General features: G+C 34.7%; 1 protein-coding gene across 1 annotated transcript; it reads left to right on the plus strand.

Annotated features, from left to right (window-relative positions):
* Positions 1-236: 236 nt before the first annotated feature.
* Positions 237-1,685, plus strand: LOC131646073 (uncharacterized). The gene is made up of 5 exons (XM_058916236.1): positions 237-652; positions 735-792; positions 904-987; positions 1,060-1,201; positions 1,286-1,685. Exons 1-5 carry the CDS (start codon positions 289-291, stop codon positions 1,562-1,564), a joined length of 927 nt encoding a protein of 308 aa, XP_058772219.1. The 5' UTR covers positions 237-288; the 3' UTR covers positions 1,565-1,685.
* Positions 1,686-25,439: the final 23,754 nt, after the last annotated feature.

Below are 25,439 nucleotides of genomic sequence, written 5' to 3' on the forward strand. Positions count from 1 at the left end.
ATCCTTGTCTTAGTTTGCATTTTGTTTTATTTGAGAACATGATACTAATATTGATTATTAATAAATGTTGCTAAACATTGAAGTATCATTAATTCCTTATCAAGCAAATGTTACCTATTATTATAGTCATAATATTATTTCTTCAAACTCACTTTTCACCAACCTCTAAGAATTCGCACCTACTTGATTTCAATCTCCTTTTGAATATCCTACTTTTATCGATACTCAACAATATAAAACCATTCACATTTATTATACCATTGGAATTTTCCTCATCTTCACAAAATCATGCATAAAACAAATGTAAGAAGATATGCAATGGAGGATATAACAAGTGACCAAGAATCAAAAAAATTGAACCAAATATTTTTCCAAAAACACCTCAAAAAAGTCTACCCTATTGGGTTAGAGAAAAGTTCTTCATCTTCATCCTCGTCTTCACTATCATCATCACTGTCACAAAATTCAAATGACTCTTGTTTCACGGATTCGTTGAATCTGACAGATGAAAACGTCTCATTACCGCAGCATTTGATTTCATCACATCAGAGAAGTGAATGTACAGTTGTTAATACTTCACAGAAACAACAAAATCTACATGCAACCAAGCTTGGTGAATTGAAAAGATGCAATTGGATCACAAAGAACTGTGGTATAAACATAAACCTATTGAGTTTTTTATTTCTTTTTTCTTTTCCATTGGATCATAATAGTAATAATGAGGCATTGTGCAGATAAGGCATACATTGAATTTCATGATGAGTGTTGGGGAGTTCCAGCTTATGATGACAAGTAAGCACTCTTTAATATCTTACAATTTTTTTATTTTCCTTTAAAATGCTTTTATTTTAAACTATTATCAGTATAAACGTATCAGTGTCACATCTTGTGTGCATGATACAGAAAACTGTTCGAGTTGCTTGCAATGGCGGGATTGCTGATAGATTACAACTGGACAGAAATTCTTAAAAGAAAGGAAGTTCTAAGGTAAAATTCATTTGCATGTTGTTTGGCTTGAAAATATTACAATAACATGTTTTTATAATGTTCTTGACACAGACAAGTTTTTGCTGGATTTGATCCAAACATTGTTGCCAAAATGGAGGAGAAGGAAATCATGGAGATGGCATTAAATAAAGAACTTTTATTAGCTGATTCAAGAGTTAAATGCATAATAGACAATGCTAAATGCATAATAAAGGCAAGTACATAACATAACAATCCAAATTAATGATTAAATTAATGAAAAGCGGAAAACGGTTTATGATTAAATTTTTGGCTACAGATTATAAGGGAATATGGATCATTCAGTAGCTATATATGGAGTTATGTGAATCACAAACCAGTGATTAACAGACTGAGATACTCAAGAGATGTTCCATTAAGGACACCAAAAGCAGAAGCCATAAGCAAGGACTTAATAAAACGTGGTTTCAGATTTATGGGTCCAGTGATTGTTTACTCTTTTATGCAAGCTGCAGGATTGACAATAGATCATCTTGTTGATTGTTATAGGCACAAAGAATGTGTGAACTTAGCTGAAAGACCGTGGAAACATATTTAAGTTCATTTGCATATGATTTTTTTATTCTTTTGGTTTTTTTTTGTATGAATATCTATTCAATTTTGAATGCATGATTAATAAAATTATAAAAGGCTGTGTGTTTGCCTTTCAATTTGAGATAGATTATCAGTTTCAAGTTATATGGTTTGAACAACCGATTTCAAATATTGCAAATGTATAACTTCAATACAAATATTGCAAATGTTAACTCAATATATATTGTGTATTATTGAATATTCGTTGATGTACCACTTCATTTCATTTACAAATGTGATAACTCTAATGTTATGGACATGATTTTCTCAATTAAACACTTTGTCATTTCAAGCCTCGTACTTGAAAGATTGTGTATATGTTTGGTGCCTTTTTGAGATCGGGACATTGAAATGGGTTGAGTGGTCCGGGTTATACACTATGAGAAAACCACTCCCTAGCCACGTGTTTTAGTAACGTGATTATCACGTGGCTAAAAAAAAGCTGTTGTTAAGTGATAATCACGTCACTACTCTTTTTAAAAATAAAATAATGGAAATAACGTTATATATCTTGGGTATCAAAATATTATAAAGGAAAAAATGTTTGCGAAGTGAAAAACACGTTGCTATATAAAATTAATAAATAAAAATTAAAAAGGCGCTTTGTTCAAAGAGAGGGAATTTTGAATTTTAAAAATAAATTAGTTATGACGTGCTAAACACGTCGCAACATTTTATAGGGAAAATATACGCAGACCGACTTGACGTGGTGCAGACTAGGAAATAAAGTTTTGACTGTTGGAGTTAGTTGCGACGTGAAATACACGTGGGACAGTTGCGACCTGAATTTCACGTCGCTGATTGGTTGATTTGTTCACACGTTTCTGGCTTTGCAGTGAGAGAATCTTTATTCTACCGTTGGCGTGTGTTGCGACGTGAATTACACGTAACAAGCTTGCGACGTGAAATTCACGTCACTGATTGGCTTATAAGAACACAATTTTTCTTTCCCCTCCCAGCCATTTTCGTTCATTTACAGAAACCCTTTTGTATCATTCTCTTCCATTCTCTCACAAACTCATTTTCACAACCCCATTTTTCACAAATTTTTACCACAAAATTCTTATATTCTTGTATTGAAGGTAAATTATATATATAAATTTTGATAATTTCATTTATTTTAATTGTATTAATAGATTTTTCTGTTTGTTAAGTTATATTTAATTTTTATTTGTAGGTTTTAGGGGTGTTCAAAACCAAACCAACCCAATAGAAAACCGCAAACCAAACCAAACCAAACCAAACCAAACCGAAACCGCAAAAAACCGCAATTGGTTCAGATTAGTTTGGGCCATCTTTTAACAAAACCGCACGGTTCGGTTCGGTTTGCGGTTTGTATTTTGTAAACCAAACCAAACCGAATCAAACCGCATTATGTTACAATCTAAGTTTTACTTAACTCACATCTAACCCAAACTTAAATCTATTATACCTTAGCCTTATGATTACGAACAATTTTCTCATCCTTACACATATGATTTTAGTCCCGATCTTCTCAAATCTCTAATAGCATTATCGCGCCTTCTTTGCCACGTACATCCTCCCTATTTTTCTTTAATCTCTACTCTCTTATATTCTTTCTCTTTCACCTTCTTATTTTTATGCAAATGTTCCCTATTTCAGTTTCGTTTTTATCGCACATCTTCTTCTCTAATCTCTCAACTCTTTTGTTTTTTCTTTTTCACCTTCACTAACCTCTCCTCTCTTTTATTTTATTTTTCATTCTAATAATTTTTATATTGTTTTATACTATTATTTTATGTTTATTATTTCACTTTTGTCTAATTTAAGTTTTACATATTAAATAGAAAGTTGTTGTCAAAACATGACGAGTTTTGTTGTTATTTGATAGTGTATGAATGTCTAAATACAAAGTTATGTTGTCACCTATATGTATATGTATTGTTCAATAAAATATTTGTAAAAAAACTAAACCAACCGAACCGAACCAAACCGCATTAGTTTGGTTTGGTTTGGTTTGGTTCGGATTTTTTTTAAAAGCCAATCGAACCAAACCAAACCGCACGATTTTTTCTCTTGCGGTTCGGATGATTTTTTTCGTCAAAACCGCCCAAACCGCACCGCGAACACCCCTAGTAGGTTTTAAGTAGAAGGAAATTGAAGGAGAAAAGGGTTGAAGAAGAAGATTAAAGAAGGAAGAGAGTTGCAGGAGAAGAAGAGGTATTTTTGTTTTTTATTTAATTTTTGTTTAATTTTTTGTTTTAATTGTATAAATGTTTTTTTAATATGATATAAATGTTTAAAATTTTATAATCTGGACCATTTAATCTGTATTATTTTTTGTATTTAAATGTTCTGTGTTATAAATGTTTAAATTTTATCATCTAAATTTTTATGTAGTAAATCGGTTTTTTTTTTTAATCTGTATTATATTTTGGATGATATTGAAATTAAAATTTAGTTTTTATTAAAAGAAATAATATCTTATCATTTATTAGATTATTATATTTTATTATAAGTTTATAAGTGTTTTTATTAAAACAGATGTTTATTATTATATATATTAAAACAAAGTATAAATGTTTTCATATATTCAATTTTAAAATATAGAAAAAAAAAATATATATATATATATATATATATATATATATATATATATATATATATATATATATATATATATATATATATATATATATATATATATATATATATATATATATATATATATATATTAATAAAACAAAGTATTATATACGTTATTAAAACAAATTATTATTTATAAAAATAGTATATATTTTATGCTTATGAAATACAGAATATTGTATATTAATAAAAAAAGTTTTTCTTATTAATGATGAATATAAATAGTATATATGAAAAAGAGATTATTGTAATAGTAGTATATATGAAAAATTGATTATTACATTATATATTTTTTATGTTTATGAACAAAAGAATATTAAATATTATTAAAATAATGTTTTTTATTAAAGATGAATATAAATGAAAACATTATTAATATTTAAAATTGAATTTTTTTTTATGATAAAATGAATATAATAGTTATGTTTAATAGAATGTATTAATAAAAAAAAATTATTACATATATTGTTTATTACTTTTATTAAAATTGAATTATAAAAACGAAATATATTTTGGTAATTGAAAAATAAATTTTTTAAAATGTGTGTGTGTGTGTGTGTGTGTGTGTGTGTGTGTGTGTGTGTGTGTGTGTGTGTGTGTGTGTGTGTGTGTGTGTGTGTGTGTGTGTGTGTGTGTGTGTGTGTGTGTGTGTGTGTGTGTGTGTGTGTGTGTGTGTGTGTGTGTGTGTGTGTGTGTGTGTGTGTGTGTGTGTGTGTGTGTGTGTGTGTGTGTGTGTGTGTGTGTGTGTGTGTGTGTGTGTGTGTGTGTGTGTGTGTGTGTGTGTGTGTGTGTGTGTGTGTGTGTGTGTGTGTGTGTGTGTGTGTGTGTGTGTGTGTGTGTGTGTGTGTGTGTGTGTGTGTGTGTGTGTGTGTGTGTGTGTGTGTGTGTGTGTGTGTGTGTGTGTGTGTGTGTGTGTGTGTGTGTGTGTGTGTGTGTGTGTGTGTGTGTGTGTGTGTGTGTGTGTGTGTGTGTGTGTGTGTGTGTGTGTGTGTGTGTGTGTGTGTGTGTGTGTGTGTGTGTGTGTGTGTGTGTGTGTGTGTGTGTGTGTGTGTGTGTGTGTGTGTGTGTGTGTGTGTGTGTGTGTGTGTGTGTGTGTGTGTGTGTGTGTGTGTGTGTGTGTGTGTGTGTGTTAGAAAACGTTGGGAACTTCATGGCATCCGCCCCAGTTGGATAGGAGAAGAAGTCTTTCAAGAACTTCTTAAATATTGAGAGAGTGATGAGTTTCTGGCTAAATCTGAAAATGCAAAGAAGATGAGAGCATCTGAAAAAGGGGGTTGCCTTAATGCTGTCGGAAGTATAAGCACTGCTGAGCATCTTCGACGCCTAGTAATAATTATTACCACTTTTTAAAGTTATAATTTCATTTAATAATTGATATTATTAATTATATTTAATTTTATTATTTAGGCTAAAGAATTGAATAGACCACCTCTGATGACCGAATTGATTGCAAGGACTCGGACAAAGAAAACAGGAGGTTTTGTTGACGAGCGTACACAAAAAGCTATGGTAAGTTATTTAATTTACGTTGTTCATATTTTTTTAATTTGTCGGCAACTTTTGTGACGTGATTTTCATGTGGCATGTCAGAAGTTGTGGCGTGAAAATCATGTGGCAACTAAATTTGCGGCATGAAAATCACGTGGCTATTTTTCATATTATTTAAGTCAATTTAATTTAATTTAAATTATATTTAACTTAATTTTTTCTGTATGTGTAGGATGATTATGAGGCATTGCTTGTACAATTTATGAATATTAATCCTCAATATACTCCAAGATCGGGAGAGCCGCTTCATCCAGATATGGATTTTTATCTTTGGAGTGAAGTCATTGGCGGCAAGGGGCCTAACGGGTGTCTTTTTGGTGGTGGAAATTTGGCAGGCACCTTGAGACCAGATGATAGAACTCTATATCAAAGAGTTATTGACGGGGGAAGGAGGTTCAGGTCCCATAACTTTGACACCGGAACAGCGAGAAACCCTGAGATAATTGGCGATAAATGAGGCGAGACGCGAAGCGGCGGAACGTGAAGCGACTTTCAAGGCCCAAATGGAGGAAATACAGAGTGAGCATCTGCGGAAAATGGAGGTCATGGCGAAGAGACAATCTGATATGGAGGCCCAAAAGCGGCAATTTATGCAATCGTTTGGGGGAAATCAAAATGTGGGTGGTTATGCGCCGACTGATCAGGAGGACAGAAATGATGATGAGTTTCCCGACCCGGACTGATTGCTGATTTAATTTAGTTTTTATTTTGTTGTTACTTTTAATTTTGAATTTGTGTAAAATATTAATTAATTTATAATTACATTTAGTAATATTTAGTTTATAATTTTAGTTTATTAGTTTATATATTTTAGTATATTATTTTAATTTATATATTTTAACATATTTAGTTAATTAATTTTATTTATCAATTTTAATATATTTAGTTTATTAACTTAATTTAATATATATTTATTAATTTGGTTTTAAATTAAAAATAAATAAATATTAGTGATGTGATTTTCATGTCACTATTTAGTGGCATTGAAAACACGTCGCAACTTATAAAATCCAACAGAATTTATATTTATTAATGACAATTTTTAGTGACGTGATTTACATGTCACCAATTAGTGACATGAAATTCACTTCGCAAGTGAAGAATCTTTTTCTGCACCAGACCTGCCACGCTTGCTCTTACTTTTGTTGTGTGATTATCTGGTCCAAATTTAGCGACGTGATTTTCACTTCACTAAATAGTGAAGTGAAAATCACGTCACTACTGAGTTGCCACCTTGTCTCCTGCGGCGTAATTTTTCACGTCGCTAATTTTGGTTTGTGATGTGTTTTTTCACTTTGTGGCGTGATTTTCACGTCACTAATGAGCTTTTTTTTTTGTAGTGATATCCTGTCTTGAATCTTGGCGAATCCAATAAAGGAAAACGGTATCAATTTAAGTTAATGGATCAGGGCGATTTGGCTTGCCCACGATTAAAATCCGGAATTATTTGAGTATTAGGGTCTAAGGTATTTGGATATCCCATAGTTGACTGATTAGCAAACTTATGCCTAAAGATCTCATATTACAACTTGATTTCAATCGTCATTCAGAGATCACCCTATTCAAAGGACGGTCGCCTAAAATGTTCTTTATTAGACCTTAAGTACTAATTGGGTCAGAGTAACTATATAAAGGGAGGAGGAGCCAGAGAAAAGAGATACGCAATTTATAGGATTTATACGATTTTTCATGTTTCCCTCACTGACGATATTTGATAGAAAGTGCGATCCCAAGAAACACATCATCGTCATCAACACAAAAATGATCATCGTCATGGTGATAGATGTGTAAACTTATGGTGGAAACATTGGGGGAGGAAGCCATCCATTGGTACATGAACGTATCCTAAGGTTTTGAATAACAAGTTACCATGACCCACAAGTAGTAAGCGCTACAAGTTACCATTGGTACATGAACATATCCTAAGGTTTTGAATAACAAGTTACCATGACCCACAAGTAGTAAGCGCTACAACACTGATTGTTTCTTTGATTAGACTCGCTTTCTTCCTCTGACTCATCCTCAGAGAAAGTGGCATTGTAGTTTTTATTTGTTTTATTATGAAAATTTGTCATTAAATTTAAATGTGTCAAAATCCTTCGCACTCATAGCATTAGATTCTTTTGCCTTTTTATTTTTCACCTTCTTTTCCTCTACGTTGAAAGTTACCACCTTTTGAGTTATATTGTTGATTGTCTTTGCCATTAGAAGACACATTGTTCTTATATATTTTATCAAGTTTTCTCATGACCTTGTTGAATTACTTTACAAGCATGGGAATCTATTCATTCAAATTATCATTAGTGTCATGGTTTTCATGATCAACATATCAACTTTGAGTGCTAAACATTTTCCTTTTTTCGAGTTTCTCATCAATGGTCGTCTCAAAGGTGAATAAGGAACCAATTAATTCATTAACCTTCATTGTGGAGATATTTCGAGATTCCTTAATAGATGTAACCTTCATGTTAAACCTCTTTGGAAAGGATCTTAGATTTTTTCTTACAAGCTTCTAGCCTAACATCTTTTCACTAATAGTTTCTTCCTCAAGCATCTTTAGGTTTTCAAATTTAGTGGTAAGGAGTTAGAGTCTTGACATAGGAACTTTGGAAGTTCCATCATGAGTAAGTTTGAGAGTTTCATATTCCTCTTTATCATTAGTGCATTTGTTAATAATATTGAAGATGTTTTTGTCAACTCCATTATTAAAAACATTAAAAGCGCAAGAATTCTCAATCGCTTCTTCATCTTCGGCAAGTGTCCAATCTTTTTTTAGGCTTCACGAATTCAAAACTATCATCACTTTTGATTGTGGGAGCAGTTCATCCTTTGATGATCGCTTTCTAAGTCTTGTTATCCATGGATTTAAGATACTAGACTATGCAGATCTTCTAGTACTCATATTTAGTACCATTAATAATTGATGGATGATTAACAAATCCTCCTCATTAGTATTATTTGTCTTAAACGTCATAGATACCTTGGAACATACTCGACCAGAGCAAAGTGTCTACTCCAATGCCAAGTAAAATTATGTTTGATCAATAACAAGAAATCTCACACAATAATGAAATAGTGTGAGACAAAATTATGTTACAATGGTTGATGAACAACAGAACAAATAACAAATTAAAAGACACAAAGAATTAGTAACATAGTACAGTGCAATCGTCACTTACGTCTAGAGGATTGTATCCCACAAGAAAGGATGAATAATAAAACGAATAACAAATAAAAGACACAAAGAATTGATAATACAGTGTAGCGTCACTTATGTCAAAAAGACACCTAATCTCATGACATACATTTTTATAGGCAAATTCTTATCTACCCTTTTTAAAATGTTTGGTAAATTTACACAACTTACTTGTAAACTATTGAAAGGTCCATGTGTCAACTTTATCATATTATTACTAATGCATATTATTATTTTATAATTATAAATTTATCCTAAATACATTAAATGTATGTTATCATTTCTAATTTAATTGAACTCCTCCACAATTTACATTAAATGTTATCATTTCCAATTTAATTGAACTCCTCCACAATTTACACCATTTTCCATGTTTCCACTTCAATTGAGGATTCACTCTTTTCATTGCCTCCATCACGTTCATGAATGTATCTATAAAGGTGAATACCCATCTATAATATATATGCTACTCCAGTCCAACCTTTCAAATTAAGATATAAATGACACCATTTTTTTATAATAAATTTAAAAGATTTTATTTTTGATATTTTTAAATATATTTAAAATATATTAAAATAAATTATTAATATATACTCCCTCCGTCCCAAATTATAAGAGAAATTTCATTTTTAGATTCATTGAATAATTAATGTATTTGGTCTATATATAGACTAGATACATTAAATATTCAATGAATCTAAAAAGTGAATTTCTCTTATAATTTGGGACAGAGGGAGTATTATATTTTAAAATAAATTAATATCATTTAATTATTTTATTTAAAATTATATTATCTTTAAACAAATTATTTCTCATACTGTTTTCAATTCAATAGCACATATGTCTGTTTGTTTTATAAACACTAATATTTTCTTTCTACAAAATGATGTGGGACTCCATACCTCATGCAATGCTCAACAGTAACAGCAACCACCTCACCAATCATATAGTTCCGTAGAGATACAAACTTTGGCAAGTGTTTAAAAGTAAAATATGGAAGACATAAAACAATACACAAATCATACTTAATGGACACACACAATGAAGACGTGCCTCCATGAATATTAATTCACTGCTCTTCCACCTCCATGAAGATTAATTCATGAGCATTTCTTGTTATGTCAAATAATTCATGAGAATTTCTTGTTTTGGACCAGTTAAGAATGATTATTAATTCTCTGCATTTTATATAAATGAACACAAGTGACAGACCGGTCTTGAATCATGCACTAGAATCAATTAAGAAGGAACTCAAGGTTGTCCTCAACACTATTAATTTTCATTATTTCTTAATATTTTGGCTTTGAGTATTGATAGCTTTGGCATATCGAGTACTGATAGCTTCAGCTTATGTGCTACTGCAAGAGATCCAATCATTAATACGGACCCACAGAATGATGAGTCAGCAGAAGAGAATGAGTCAGCATTACAAGATGAAGCAGAGGCTAGCAATTCTGTTATGGATCCGAGAAATGGGGGAGTAAGGCGCAGCACTAGAGAGAGGATTGTGAGTACTAGACTAAAAGGATATAAGAGGTACTAGTGGCTACGTATTGGGTGTGGAATAATTTGGAAATTCTCTTCCTTCCCTCTCTGGACCCTAGCTGGGTATTTCTCTCTTGAGAAGATTCTAGTTCCACCTTATTTTTATCATTTTGGTTTATTATTGTTGTACTGAAACTTGTACTGGTTTCTACCATTTCTTTAATATAGCAGTAAACCATTTCCATATTCGTTTACAGTCATTACAACTGGTGCTTTCATTGCAACCATGGCCGACGGAAACCGCTTCAGTACCATTGAATCTCAACTCGCACAACTCTCTGAAACCGTCTCCATTCAGATGAACCATCAACTCCGACAGCTGACGGACACCGTCACGTCCCATAGTTCATCTATCTCAGAGACGACACTATCCTTGCAGCTAATGGAGGCTCTCTTGTCGAATCTTGCTCAGTCTTCCGCCACCCATGGTTTTCATCATCAGCGGGATCAACCCTTCCACACTCGCAACGTCCGTTTGGAGTTTCCTCGTTTTAACGGCACCGACGTGTTGGCGTGGATCTTCAAAGCTGATCAGTTTTTCGACTATTATCGTACTCCAGATCCAGAACGGTTGACGATTGCAGCGGTGCACCTGGATCATGCGGTGTTTCCTTGGTTTCAGATGATACAACGGGAAACACCATTCTCTTCTTGGCAAGAATTCACGCATGTTTTGGAGCTGGAATATGGGCCTTCGGAGTTTGAGCGGCCTATAACAGCCCTCTTTAAGTTGTCCCAAACAGGTACTGTTAACGAATTCTATTTGCAATTTACCAATTTGGCGAATCGGGTCACGGGTTTGAATCCAGATGCCCTATTGGACTGTTTCATTAGTGGCCTGCAGCGAGAATTGCAGAGGGAGGTGATTTCTCAACATCGTGAATTGCATGTGGTGATTTCTTCCAGCCCCGACTAGCTCATTTTCTACAACTTTCAGTGGAACCAGCTCCTGGATTCAATGTTTTAGTGGGAAATGGAAAATCTATGGTGGCTGACGGAAAGATTTCCAAACTCTCAGTTGACATACAAGGGCAGAAAATTGTTTTACCAGTGTTCTTATTACCATTCTCAGGGGCTGATTTAATTCTTGGTTCTTCTTGGCTTGCCACACTAGGTCCTCACATTGCGAACTACGCAAATCTCAGTCTCAAATTTTTTGCTGATGGGAAATTTGTTACTCTGTCGAGCATGCCTGAGACCCTTCCGGCTCCGGCGCAGTTACATCATCTCCGACGCATGCAGCGTACTAACGCCATCTCAGTTACATCATCTCCGACGCATGCAGCGTACTAACACCATCTCTGAAGTCTATATGATGCAGCTATTTCATCTTGGCCCTGTGGAACCTTGTCTTGAGCAAATTCCTTCTAACCTAAGTCCCGACTTACGTACATTACTAATACGTTATTCGGAAGTGTTTCAAACTCCTACCTCACTGCCTCCACCCAGAACACAAGACCACTTTACTCCTCTATTGGATGAGTCAACAGTGATTAAGGTGCGTCCCTACTGATATCCGCACAGCCAAAAAGAGAAGATTGAGAGAATGGTCTCAGATATGCTACAACAAGGTATCATTCAGCCAAGCACGAGCCCATTTTCATCACCCATCATTTTAGTCAAAAAGAAAGATGGAACATGGAGGTTTTGTACCGATTATAGAGCCCTTAACATGGTTACAGTGAAGGATAGCTTTCCACTCCCAACAGTGGATGAATTACTAGATGAGTTGTATGGAGCAGGGTATTTTTCCAAACTCGACCTCCGTTCCGGGTACCACCAAATTTTGATGAATCCGAAAGATAGGCACAAGAAGGCTTTTCGCACCCACCAAGGTCATTATGAGTGGCTGGTGATGCCTTTTGGGCTGTCAAATGCACCTGCATCTTTCCAATGTTTGATGAATGAAGTTTTTCGGTTTGCTCTTCGCAAGTTTGTCTTGGTTTTTTTTGACGACATCCTAGTTTATAGCCCCGATTGGTTAGCACATTTGGACCATCTGGAGTGTGTGCTACTAACTTTGAAGCAGCAAGTGTTGTATGTGAAATTGTTCAAGTGCTCCTTTGGTATGCTAGAGGTAGATTACCTGGGTCATACAGTTTCAGGAATAGGTGTCTCTATTGATCGGGAGAAAGTACGGGCGATAACTGATTGGCCGCTTCCATTGAATGTGAAACAATTGCGGGGTTTTCTAGGTCTCACAGGATATTACTAACGTTTCATTAAGGCTTACTCTCAGATTGCAGCTCCTCTGTCAAATTTGTTGAAAAAAGAGGGTTTTCATTGGGATGATACAGCTACTACTGCTTTCAATAATTTGAAATTGGCAATCTCTACTGCACCAGTTTTGGCTCTACCGGATTTCTCCAAGCCTTTCATTCTCGAAACAGACGCTTCAAACATTGGTATTGGGGCTGTTTTAAGTTAGGAAGGTCACCCCATTGCTTTCTTTTCCAAGAAGCTAGGGCCTACTGCTCAAAAACAGTCTGCGTATGTGCGTGAATTTAGGGCTATCACGGAAGCACTGGCTAAGTTTCGCCACTATTTGCTGGGGCATAAGTTCATCATCCGCACAGATCAAAAGAGTCTCAAAGCCTTGATGGAACAGACTCTACAAACACCAGAACAACAGGCCTGGTTACACAAATTTATTGGCTTTGATTTCAAAATTGAGTACAAGTCAGGTAAGGAGAATCAGGCTGCTGATGCACTTTCTCGGGTATGTCTGATGGCTTGGTCAGAACCCCATTATTCCTTCCTTGATGAGTTGCGATTAGAGACTCAGCAAAATATTCAGCTCAAGGAGCTTATGCAGCAATGCTTAAATAACTCTTGTGCTTATTCGAACTACACTGTCAAGGATAACCTTCTGTTTTAGAAAAAGCGATTAGTAATTCCAGACAAAAGCACACTTATTCAGAAAATCTTGTTGAAATTTCATTCTTCGCCTATTGGGGGACATTCAGACATAACCAGGACCATGGCTCGCATTGCTTCACAGTTCTACTGGCCCCACATGCGCCAACATATTGTTGCTTTTATTAAGCATTGTGTGATGCGTCAACAAGCTAAGACAACAACAACTACTCTGGCGGGTCTGCTAACATCGTTGCCAATTCCCACATTAGTTTGGGCTGATATTGCCATGGACTTTATCACAGGACTTCCACCATCAAATGGGTTCACAGTGATCTTAGTGGTAATTGATCGATTGACAAAATACGCTCATTTCTTCCCACTAAAGTCAGATTTCGATAACAAGAAGGTAGCTGAGGTTTTTATGCAAAACATAGTGAAACTTCATGGGATGCCCTCTTCTATAGTATCTAATCGTGATAAGGTTTTCACTAGTACCTTCTGGCGCCATCTCTTTAAACTTCATGGTACAACTCTTGCTATGACTTTGGCGTATCATCCGCAGTCCGATGGTCAATCGGAAGTGCTAAACAAATGTGTTGAAATGTATTTGCGTTGTCTGACATTTGACAATCCTGTCAAGTGGTCTAAGGCTTTGCCGTGGGCCGAGTTTCGGTATAACACCTCGTATCACACCAGTGCAGCAATGACTCCTTTTAAGGCTTTATATGGTCGTGATCCCCCTCAATTGGTGCGAACTAAAGGTACCACAACTGACCATCCAGACTGTAGCGGGGAAAATTTGAGATCGAAGCCATTAATTGACTCGACTCAATATTTCGTTTGAAATCGCCACCGCGCTTTATTTTTTCAAAGGAAAAGGGAAAAGAACGTAAAACCCAAAGTTTTGTTTTTAAAACAAGAAAGAGATCTCAGGTACGGGTGTTGATTATATGAGGGGAATGTTTAAAGCACCCCTCATATCTGTGGTACTCCACAGGAACCTTTTTGAAAATCTGTGTCGTGTGTGCTAAAAAAGAGTATGTTTTATTTTTAAAATAAGCTCGGCAAAGCGTTCGCTTTGTGCCTACATACCTCCTCGATGCAATGGAGAAGTCAGAGCTAATGTAGTTCCGCTTAAAGGGAAAACATTTTAAAAACGAATTAACATTTTATCGTCGTCGGAGAGAAATACTCAGCCATTGATCTTGAGCATGAGAACAAACGAGTTCTTTGCATCGCAAATGAAAGAAGGGCTCCAACTCGGATAAAATCAACGAGTATGCCACTAGCTCTCTCACGCGGAAAAGATCTCATTATATCAATCAATTTCAAAACTGTGGGGTATAACCACTCGTTTCGACAATTAACAGTGTCTAAACTTTGAAGAAAAAGCCACTAAGGGCAAAAGATACTTTTAAAGAAAAGGTTTTGAAAAAGTTGCAAACATAAGAATATTTTGGAAAAAGGGAGAAGATTTTGAAAATTTAAGAAATGGGAGGAGATGAAGAGGCTATCCTATTGCATAAAATAAAAGCTAAGGAAAGAAACGGTCTAACTGAAATAAGAAGCCATCACTTGACATTAAGAGTCAAGGTAGATTTCCCATCCTTTGGGATATCAATACCAAACCAAAACATTACCACTTGGGGATCCAGAATTATCTTAGCACCACTTTGCATTAAGCACATTAAAATTCTGACGAAAATCGGGCAGAGTAACGGCTGTTTTCGGGTAAAATCCTTATCTCAATGCCTTGGAATTAACCATCAAGGACTTTCAAGGAAATACCTGAATACACAAACAGACAACAATCCAACGCCAGACAGACAGAACAACCACAGAGTAATAACAGAATACGGGTCCAGAGGCACTAAGTCCATAAGTCCAAATCTCCAAAATGCTCAGGATAGTAACCAATAGTCCGAAAGAGAGCCTTATGTGTTGTTTAGATTTTGGTTGATTATTAGTGTTTTAGCATAAAATTAAAGTATGGTCCAAGTGGACAAAAGAAAAATAGCGGAAACATAAACATATGTCCAAATGGACAAAGAGAAAATAGCGAAATGTAAATATGATGAAATGATAAAGTAAAGCATAAAGCAAAATATAAAGAGCAATATAATAAATTGCGGAAATTAAAGTCAATTGTTAGATGTTAAAGATAACCATCTTGAAACTTGTCAAGTATGTCATCAAAGTTAGTAATGAAGATCGATGGTGAGTGAAGGATGTACTCGGATTTAAATTCAATGGACATTTATCAGAAGCTTGATAAAATCATAGCGACTACACGATAAATTTCCATAAGTCTTAAATCAACCGCATACAGTTCTCTTCCATATTTGATCTTTTTTATTTGGGACACGAAATATTGCGCTATGTTAAGCAGATCGCCAAGTGATTTATGTAGAAATCACCCTACAACGAGGCCGGTCAAAACTTTATGTGCTAATGCATACGAGAGAAGCGATATGTAGATCACTCTCCGAAAGCAATATCGCACGAAAAGAAAAAGGTAGCGATCTAGTCTTTACCAAGAATCCATAGAATTCTCAAGGTGTTAATACTTTCATCGATCAAAAGAAAAAATGAGAAGAAGAAGATAAAATGCATAAAGTAAAATCAACTCACACTATCATTAATATCATTCATCTAATATTATGGATTTGGTCATTTCGAACCTATCAACATCCTAGATCCAATGATATTAATGAAGTGGAGGAAGAAGAAAGCCAAAACAAGCATAAAAAAGGCAAAAAAATCACATTCTGCCAGCAGGAAATCGATTTCATGCAGGGGGAAATCGATTTCCATAGTGCAGTCTTCAAAAAAACAAGTTACGTACAGCATGAAATCGATTTCAGCCTTGAGGAAATCGATTTCACCAGTGCAAATTTCAGCAAAAACATCATTTAAAGGCATGACACTTGATTTGAACAAATATACAAACACCTTATGGTCACACATCAACTTGAGCACGAAATTTCCATCACAAAACCAGCAAATATCATCAATGTAGCATCTAAGATGCATTAAACCAAAACAACAAAGATCTACATCATGGATTTAGCAAATTACTACTTCTTGAACAAAGATCTTGGAGTAGCTTCAAGACCAAGCACAAAGTGTGTAGATCCTTCAAATTTGGAGATGAACAAACAAAGAAAAGAGTGAAATGTAAGCGGTTTAGTTCAAAATTAGCAAGATTCAATGTGAATCTCACTAATTCTATGAAAATGAACTTTGGGTGAGGGTTTTGGAAAGGGTGAGAAATGAATTTGCAAGCAATTTTTTGGCTCTCCAAGCTTGAGATATGAGAGAGTAGTGACCTCTATTTATAGGTTGAGAGCAAGAGTAGTGGCAATTTGGTCATTTGCTCTTGGTTAATTAACTTGTGTTTAATTGGTAATTAAATGGCATTTAAATGGTAAAAAATGGTAAAATGAGGTTAAAATGGAATTAATGAAGGGAATTATTTTGGTGAGGTGGAAAATTGGTAAAATGACAAAAATGGTCAAAGAAAATAGGTGCTAAAATCAAATCAAGCTTCCCTCTCTATTTTTTTTGAATTTCGCCTCAAGGAAATCGATTTCCCCAGGAGTGAAATCGATTTCACTCTGTTCTAGAAGAGAATTTGGCGCAAAATACACTAGGGAAATCGATTTACCCAGGAGGGAAATCAATTTCATGCTGTCCAGAATGTGATTTTGTTGAAAATTGCTATAGGGAAATCGATTTACCCAAGAGGGAAATCGATTTCATGCTGTCAAAATGTGGAAAATGCCTTGCTTATGGATGTCTTGGTTTAGTACCTACAAAACAAAAGCGTACAAAGAAACAAAACAATATTTTTTGGTATTTGGTTAGTATAAAACAATCATTGGTGCTTGATGATTCCCCTCAGAGATGATCACAATGTCAAAGATAGAGCTTCAATATAGTGCTCTTGATTAGTGCAAATGATGTATGATCTTAGGGTAAAAAATTGGGGTATGACACAGACCTGCAAACTCAGTTGGCTGAACGTGAGGACCTGTTATCTCAATTGCAGGTTAATCTACACAAGGCTCAGTAAGCTATGAAGTTTCAAGCTGACAAGAAACGTCGTCATGTGGAGTTCAATGTGAATGACCAGGTGCTTGTCAAATTACAGCCTTATAGACAATCCTCAGTTGCCTTACGCAAACATCAAAAACTAGGCCTGAGTTATTTTGGTTCGTTCCCCGTAGTGCAAAAGATGGGAGTCGTGGCTTACCGCTTGGGACTGCCAACTACAGCCAAAATTCACCCCGTCTTCCATGTCTCGCAATTGAAGTTATTTCATGGGGCTAATATTCCTCCATATATGCCTTTACCTTTGACTACCTCTGAGTTGGGTCCGATCCTTCAACTCGGTGCACTGCTTGATTCGCGCATCATCATGAGAGGTAATATTCCAATTACTCAAGTGTTGATTCGTTGGGAGGGATTGGATACAGCTGTTGCCACTTGGGAAGATCAAGAAGAGTTCAAGTTAGCTCATCCCAACTTCAACCTTGAGGACAAGGTTACTTTTAATGGGGGAAGTATTGAAAGAGATCCAATCATTAATACGGACCCACAGAATGATGAGTCAGCAGAAGAGAATGAGTTAGCATTACAAGATGAGGCAGAGGCTAGCAATTCTGTTATGGATCCGAGAAATGCGGGAGTAAGGCGCAGCACTAGAGAGAGGATTGTGAGTACTAGACTGAAAGGATATAAGAGGTACTAGTGGCTACGTATTGGGTGTGGAATAATTTGGTAATTCTCTTCCTTCCCTCTCTGGACCCTAGCTGGGTAATTCTCTCTTGAAAAGATTCTAGTTCCACCTTATTTTTATCATTTTGGTTTATTACTGTTGTTCTGAAACTTGTATTGGTTTCTACCATTTCTTCAATATAGCAGTAAACCATTTCCATATTCGTTTGCAGTCATTACAGCTACTAACACCGTCATTCCATCAAAATTTGTTGGATGGTGATAATATTAAATTTGTTGGTACATATGATGAAGCTATATCACATTTATTATTCGCATGATCTGACATTATGTTGTCAAAGCTTTTTCTTATTTAAGTTTTACGCTATGCTTTTGAGAACCTTATGACATATGTAGCACGGACACATGTGGGTGCTAAACATGTGAGTTATCATGGGATGGTGAATGCTATGAAATTCATATGGCAGCTTACTCAGCTATAAAGAATATGTATTGCCTAAAGAAAACATGCATGTGTATGTATATATGTAAATATATTTTGGTTACTCTTTCCTTGATTTATATAATTTGGATAATTTGGTCTTTTACAAATGATGTTTATGATATGGAAAGCATAGAAGTAACATGTGAAATACCAAGGAGTATGTTATTGTAATGCCAAGGAGTCCCACATCGACTAGTAATACAAACATGTTAGTGTTTATAAACAAACTCACTTATAAGTTTATAAATTCTAAACAGGCTGAGTAAATGGGCTTGTCTTGCAGAAAGAATTTGCTAAGGCCCAATTAATATTTTGATAAAAAAATAAATAGTTAATTTAAAAAACATAAAATATTTATTACAAAAAAGTAAAAAAAAATTGATATAAAAAAGTAAAAAAAAACAATAAAAAAATATTTAAAAAATTAAGTATTCCACGTGACTATAAAAGATTTAATAAAAAATAAAATAAAAATCCAACTGGACTGCCAAGTCACTTAAAATTAGAGTCTGAGACAATCAGGGGCTATAGTGAGGGAATCTAGATATTACGAGGGTTGTTTTAAAAAAAACTTTACGAGGGGCTAAAACCTGAAATCTCTAACATTGTAGGGGGATTTATATATTTAACCCTAGAATAAATTATCACTCTCATCTATTATCAAAATTATATATTTTATTATTATTTCAAAATTATAGTGATTATTTAAAAAATATATATTAAAATAAATAATCACTATATATATTTTATATAAAAATAATAAAATACTATTATTTAGAAAAAATTATATTTAATTTAATATAACAAAAAAAAATTATTTTAAAGGTTGTTGACGATCCAATGTTGAAAATTATCAATCTATTTATGTTTGTTAGTCTGTTTTACAGGTTATGGACAGTCTGGTGTTGAAAACTCAAGTCAATATTCGTTTAGCATTGGAAAGAGTTAGTAAAGAAGGACACTTTATAGTTTGACACTAGTGAATTATGATATAGGAAGGTGATAGTGGACCTCTAGGACTCTGATTGTTTATAATCTTGAATTTTTATGTTTATTAATCTGCTTTACACGTTGTGGACAGTGTGATATTCAAAATTAGAGTCAGAGTTCGTCTATAGTTGATAAGAGTCACTTGAAAAATACCATTTTTTAGTGTGACACTTGAGAATTATGATATGGGAAGGTGATTGTGGACCTCGGGAAGTTCGATTATTAAAAATTTTGAATTTCCATATTGGTTAGTTTGTTCTATAGGTTATGAATGGTTCTATTTTGTGAATGTGAGTCGGTGTTTGTCCAGGGTTTGAAAGAGATAGTTGGGAATGATCATTTCTAGTGTGAAATTTGTGAATTGTGATCTGGGAAGGTGATGGTGGATCTCGAGGAGTCTGATTGTTTAAATTTTTTTAATTTTTATGTTTGTTAGTCTGTTTTACAGGTTATGGACAACCCGATGTTGAAAATTCGAGTCGGTGTTCGTCCAGGGTAGGAAAGAGTTAGTAGAGTATGACATTTTTCTACTATGACACTTGTGAACTGTGATATGAGAATGTGATAGTTGACCTTCCGGAATCCGATTGTTCAAAATTTTGAATTTATATGTTTGTTAGTCTGTTTAACATGTGTGGATGGTTTGATATTGAAAGTTCGAGTCGTAAATTATCCAGGGTTGGAAAGAGAATGACATTTTCTAGTGTGACACTTATGAATTGTAATCTGGTAAGGTTATGATAGACTTTCATAAGTTTGGTTGTTTAAAATTTTGAGTTTTTATGTTTATTAGTCGGTTTTACACGTTTTGGACTATCCAATGTTGAAAATTCGAGTCACTGTTCGTCCTGACTACACTAAGAAATTGGAACTCCTATATGTATGATTCATTTAAGGCTTACAATATGGTTGATTGGGATGCTTTGCAAAAGGTCTTACAGAAATTTGAAATGCCTGAAATGTTCATAAATTGGGTAATGACTATCCTGAATACTGTCACATATGTCTTTAATATTAATGGGGTGATCTCTGAGGATATGTAGGCTAAAAGAGGATTAAGGCAATGAGATCCTGTAACACCCCATTTCTACCCGGTAATTATAATAAAATCAGAGTGATAAAATTTTGACAAATCAATGGGATATAACATTTTCAACATAAAATAATCAACCTGTATTGCAAGTAACATGGATACATAGCTTTCGGATGAACAACTTACAACATACTTTATTCATATGGAAACATAACAACCTTTTTATTAATTACGCAGCGGAATCACATATTTCAACTTAGAAATCATTTACAACTTTATTCAACTAAAATAAATTCCAACTTTAAAATTATTCAACAACTAGAGTAGTAACAACAACATAGAAACAAATATCATTCATCCCCCCGAGTGCTACCTATCAGAGCAACTAAACTGACTTGGACTCAATGAAGCTACTAAATCTTCATCGCTTTAGATCACCTGCACGTTAGTGTAAAAAAGGTAACGACGAAACAAAAGAAACGGGTGTGATATCAAATCAATATAAACAGGTGTATGATAAACAATATATTAGATCAAAGTCATACAAAATCTCACCACTTCATAACAACAATTATGCAACAACCCAAAAACAACTTAATAACAACAACAAGACAACTTTAATCAACCAACACGTTCACATAACGACTTAAATCAACACAACTCAATAATAACAACAACTTTAACACACAACCCAAGATGTGACTCAGCTGTGCATATGCATGTGGTACCATTGGAGCAGAACTCCCAACTTAGAAATTGCCAGTTTATCGAGGCATCAAGGCATAAGCCTTCGTTGCTAATTTGCCAATCCAAGCCAACGTAGTGAGCATAGATCCAACTTAATAATTTCCAATCCATGCCAATTTGAAGATACAAATTTAAATGAATGCAACAATCACATACGACAACAATTCATCGTCACGAAGGCATAAGCCCTTATGAACACTGTACCAATAGGAGGATGTACTCAACGTCACTTCAACACTGGCCATAGGCCTACGACTTAATCAACACATCCACAACAACTTATAACAGAAGCAACTCAACAACAACAACAACCACATATTCAAAACAACTCAATTCAAACCATACTGGTTATAAAACATGGAACTTAAACTGTCCATAAACCAGGACAATTCAACTTATTCAATTGTACCTACAAATCAACACATTTGACATAATTCCCATCGAATAAACCAACCAAAAATACCTACTAACATATACTAGTTACCCCGACAAATTTCGATTAATTCCGGATAACTAAGTTTACCACTTAAGTAGGCTAAATCGGCACTATTTTTACTTCCTGCATGATTACTGATTAATACTACTATGGTTCTACTACTTACCATATTGTTTCTGTTAATGTTACTAATTATTTTCTGTTATTAAAACCATACTGTCATCAAAATATGTTCCTGCTATTTTTTGTAATATTCTGCTATTTATTCATTTTTGTTCAGCTAACTAGCACTTACACTGACATTGCTACTCTTGCTACTTGTATTATTTAGACATGGTTAATTTATTTCAATTACCATTTTATAGTGCTACTAAATGAATTAGAATGAAAAATAATGCAGAGTTATCTTAAGGATTACTTTCACGTGCCTACTAACCAAAACCATAAAAAAAAATAACGTGTGGCTCTCACCCCACATATAGGGGGGCCCACCCCATAGCTAAGGGCCCCCACCCCACTTCTATCCTTGTATGGGACGCCCACCCCCATAGGTGTGGCCCCCACCCCTTAATTTTTTTTCTTCTTCTTCCTTCCTCAATAATTTTTTCCTTCGCTTAGCAGTTTTTCTTTGATTTATAGGCATCAATTTTTCTCCCATAATATTTCACCAATCAAATTCAACTTATAATTTCCAGCAACTTATCCCCCAATTATTTTACCCCAGGCAAATTCAGAAAAGCATAACAACAGTTATCAGATTCAACAATTATGAGATTCAACACAGTCACACCAACAATTCTCAACACATAAAAATAACCAACGATGTACAACATTCTAATTTCCACATATTAAATTATACAACAGTATCAACAACAATTCATGACACAATTTATACAACCCAACCCACATATGGTCTATCATATACCCTGTTATAGAGATTGAACCCCGCCATTACCTTGTATTTAGAGTCCACTCTACAACTTTCGGTCGAGATCCCCAAAATTGTTTTGCTAAGCTTTTGCTCGTACTCTTTTCTTCTCCTAATTCTCTTCCTTCAGCTACTGCTATTTTTCTCCCAAATCTATGTTTTATGGTTTTCTAAAACCCTAAGTGAAACTACATCACTTCTATTCCAATTGGGCCAAATAACATCTCACGTGCAGTGTTCACACTCAGCCCACTTTAACTAATACCGTATACTCCCTTTTATCCTATGTCTCCAATTCTCGGTTTAATTTTAATTACTCGGAAAATTCCCCAAACTTCAAATATTGCTCTAATAATATTTCTAATACTAAAAATATTAAAACTCTCGATTAACTCTAGACCCGCTATCCCGTAATGATATAGACTCAGTCGCTTAAAATATGCCAAAACTTATTAAATACTAAAATAATTCAAATTAAATAATAAATCGAAATACGGACGTTACAACTCTCCCCCACTTAGAATATTTTCGTCCTCGAAAATCTATCTGGAACAACCATAATTAACTCCACTTCCACGTCTAACCTTCCGGCATAACAACCAATTAACACGGCTCAAATCAACAACACGTATGCCAACCTTCCGACATAACAACCAATTAAAATGGCTCAAATCTACTACACATATGCCAACCTTCCGGCGCCTTTGCAACATAATCTTTACTAACTTGTTAACTACTCCAACAAATTCTTGAGACATAAACTTACAAAGTAGTAATGACCACCGATCTCTTATCCTTGTCCATAAAACATCGCAACATATTCTTAACAATCTCATCGATACAACATCCATCGCTTTACTCACCATCAAGATAGTGAGACACATCTATACTATTCCATACGATTCCGCCCACTATCAACAAGAGATTAAGGGTGATCAGTTCCTCGATTTTTCAATAGATCGTCGACAATCATAACGGAGTATAAACCATCGTTACTAACCATAATAGTGTTCCTTCAGAACTTGCACTCAAGTCACCTACAACATCATCATCTGATAACTTAACATTCTAATTGATTCCGACCATCTCCCTCATCAGCCCATTCACCATCAACATATTACTATCTCTTCTAAAAATTTAAACGGAACATCAATCTTGAAGGATAGAAAAACACTTAGAAAGGGGGGGGGGTTGAATAAGTGTACTTTAAAAAACTCTTAAGATAAAAACAATTGCACAATGATTTTTATCCTGGTTCGTTGTTAATGAAACTACTCCAGTCCACCCCCTCAGAGTGATTTACCTCACCTTAGGATTTAATCCACTAATCACACTTGATTACAATGGTTTTCCACTTAGATACCCTCTAAGTCTTCTAGAGTATTCTGATCACAACCTGATCACTCTAGGAACACAATGCTTAGATACCCTCTAAGACTTTCTAGAGAATCCGATCACAACTTGATCTCCTCTAGTTCTTTACAAATAAATGTAAACAAATTCTTACAAGAGTATTACAATGCTTCTTAAAAGCTATAATCACAACAGTGATATTTCTCTTAAAGTTTAAGCTTAATCTCACTAAGATATTACAACAGTAGTGAAGTGAGGTTGAAGATGAAGTTTGAGAGCTTTTGAATTTGACAGCGTTTCTATATGTATGCGCAAAGTGTTGTATTCAGCTTCTCATCAGAACTTCTATTTATAGGCGTTTGAGAAGATGATCGTTGGGAGCATTTAATGCATTGCGTGATCCGCATAGCATTGCATTTAATGTTTCACTCTTTTGTCAACTACCTCGAGCCTTGCTTTTCCTGCTTTAACTGACATTGCCTTTAATAGCTTCTAACGTTCCTTTTGTCAGTCAGCGTAGCCTACCATCTTGTACTTGCTTCTGATCTGATCTTTGTTGATACAAAGTTTGAATTTATCAAAGTCAAACAGCTTGGTGCAGAGCATCTTCTTGTCTTCTGACCATGAAGTGCTTCTAGCGTGATGCCATGATAACTCCAGTGCTTCTGCTTCTGATCTCAAGTTCTTCTGATGCTTCAATAGACCATGTTCTGATTCTGCTTGACCATCTTCTGATGTCTTGCGAGAGCATGTTCTGATGTTGCATACTTGAACCTTCTGAGTCAGTGCTTCTTGCGCTGATTTTGTGCATACTCTTTGTTTATTTCCTGAAATGGAAATTGCATAGAATTAGAGTACCACATTGTCTCAAACAAAATTCATATACATTGTTATCATCAAAACTAAGAATATTGATCAGAACAAATCTTGTTCTAACAATCTCCCCCTTTTTGATGATAACAAAAACATATATAAATGATATGAATTTGCAATCAGAATATCAGACGGCTAAAGACAATTACACAGTTATAGCATAAGCAAATAAACATAGTGTGAATATGTCTCCCCCTGAGATTAACAATCTCCCCATGAGATGAATAATCTCCCCCTGAAATAAATAGTGGAAGAAATTTATAAATAAAGGACTTCCCTGAGTATTTTCTCTTTCAGTTGAGACGTTCACATATGCTTAGATATTCAGAACATTCAGAGCTTCTGTTTCTTGCTTCCATAGGACAGCTTCAGAGCTTTGAATTTCTTCTTGAATCATTGCATGCTAGATTGTATCAGAACATTGTTGAATATACCAGAGTATCATCAGAGCATCTCTATATCCTGAAATGTTTCAGAACAAACTAAACGACAAAATTCAGA

The sequence above is a fragment of the Vicia villosa genome, linkage group LG2 (assembly GCF_029867415.1).
Source record: "Vicia villosa cultivar HV-30 ecotype Madison, WI linkage group LG2, Vvil1.0, whole genome shotgun sequence".
Classification (NCBI taxonomy): Eukaryota; Viridiplantae; Streptophyta; class Magnoliopsida; order Fabales; family Fabaceae; genus Vicia; species Vicia villosa.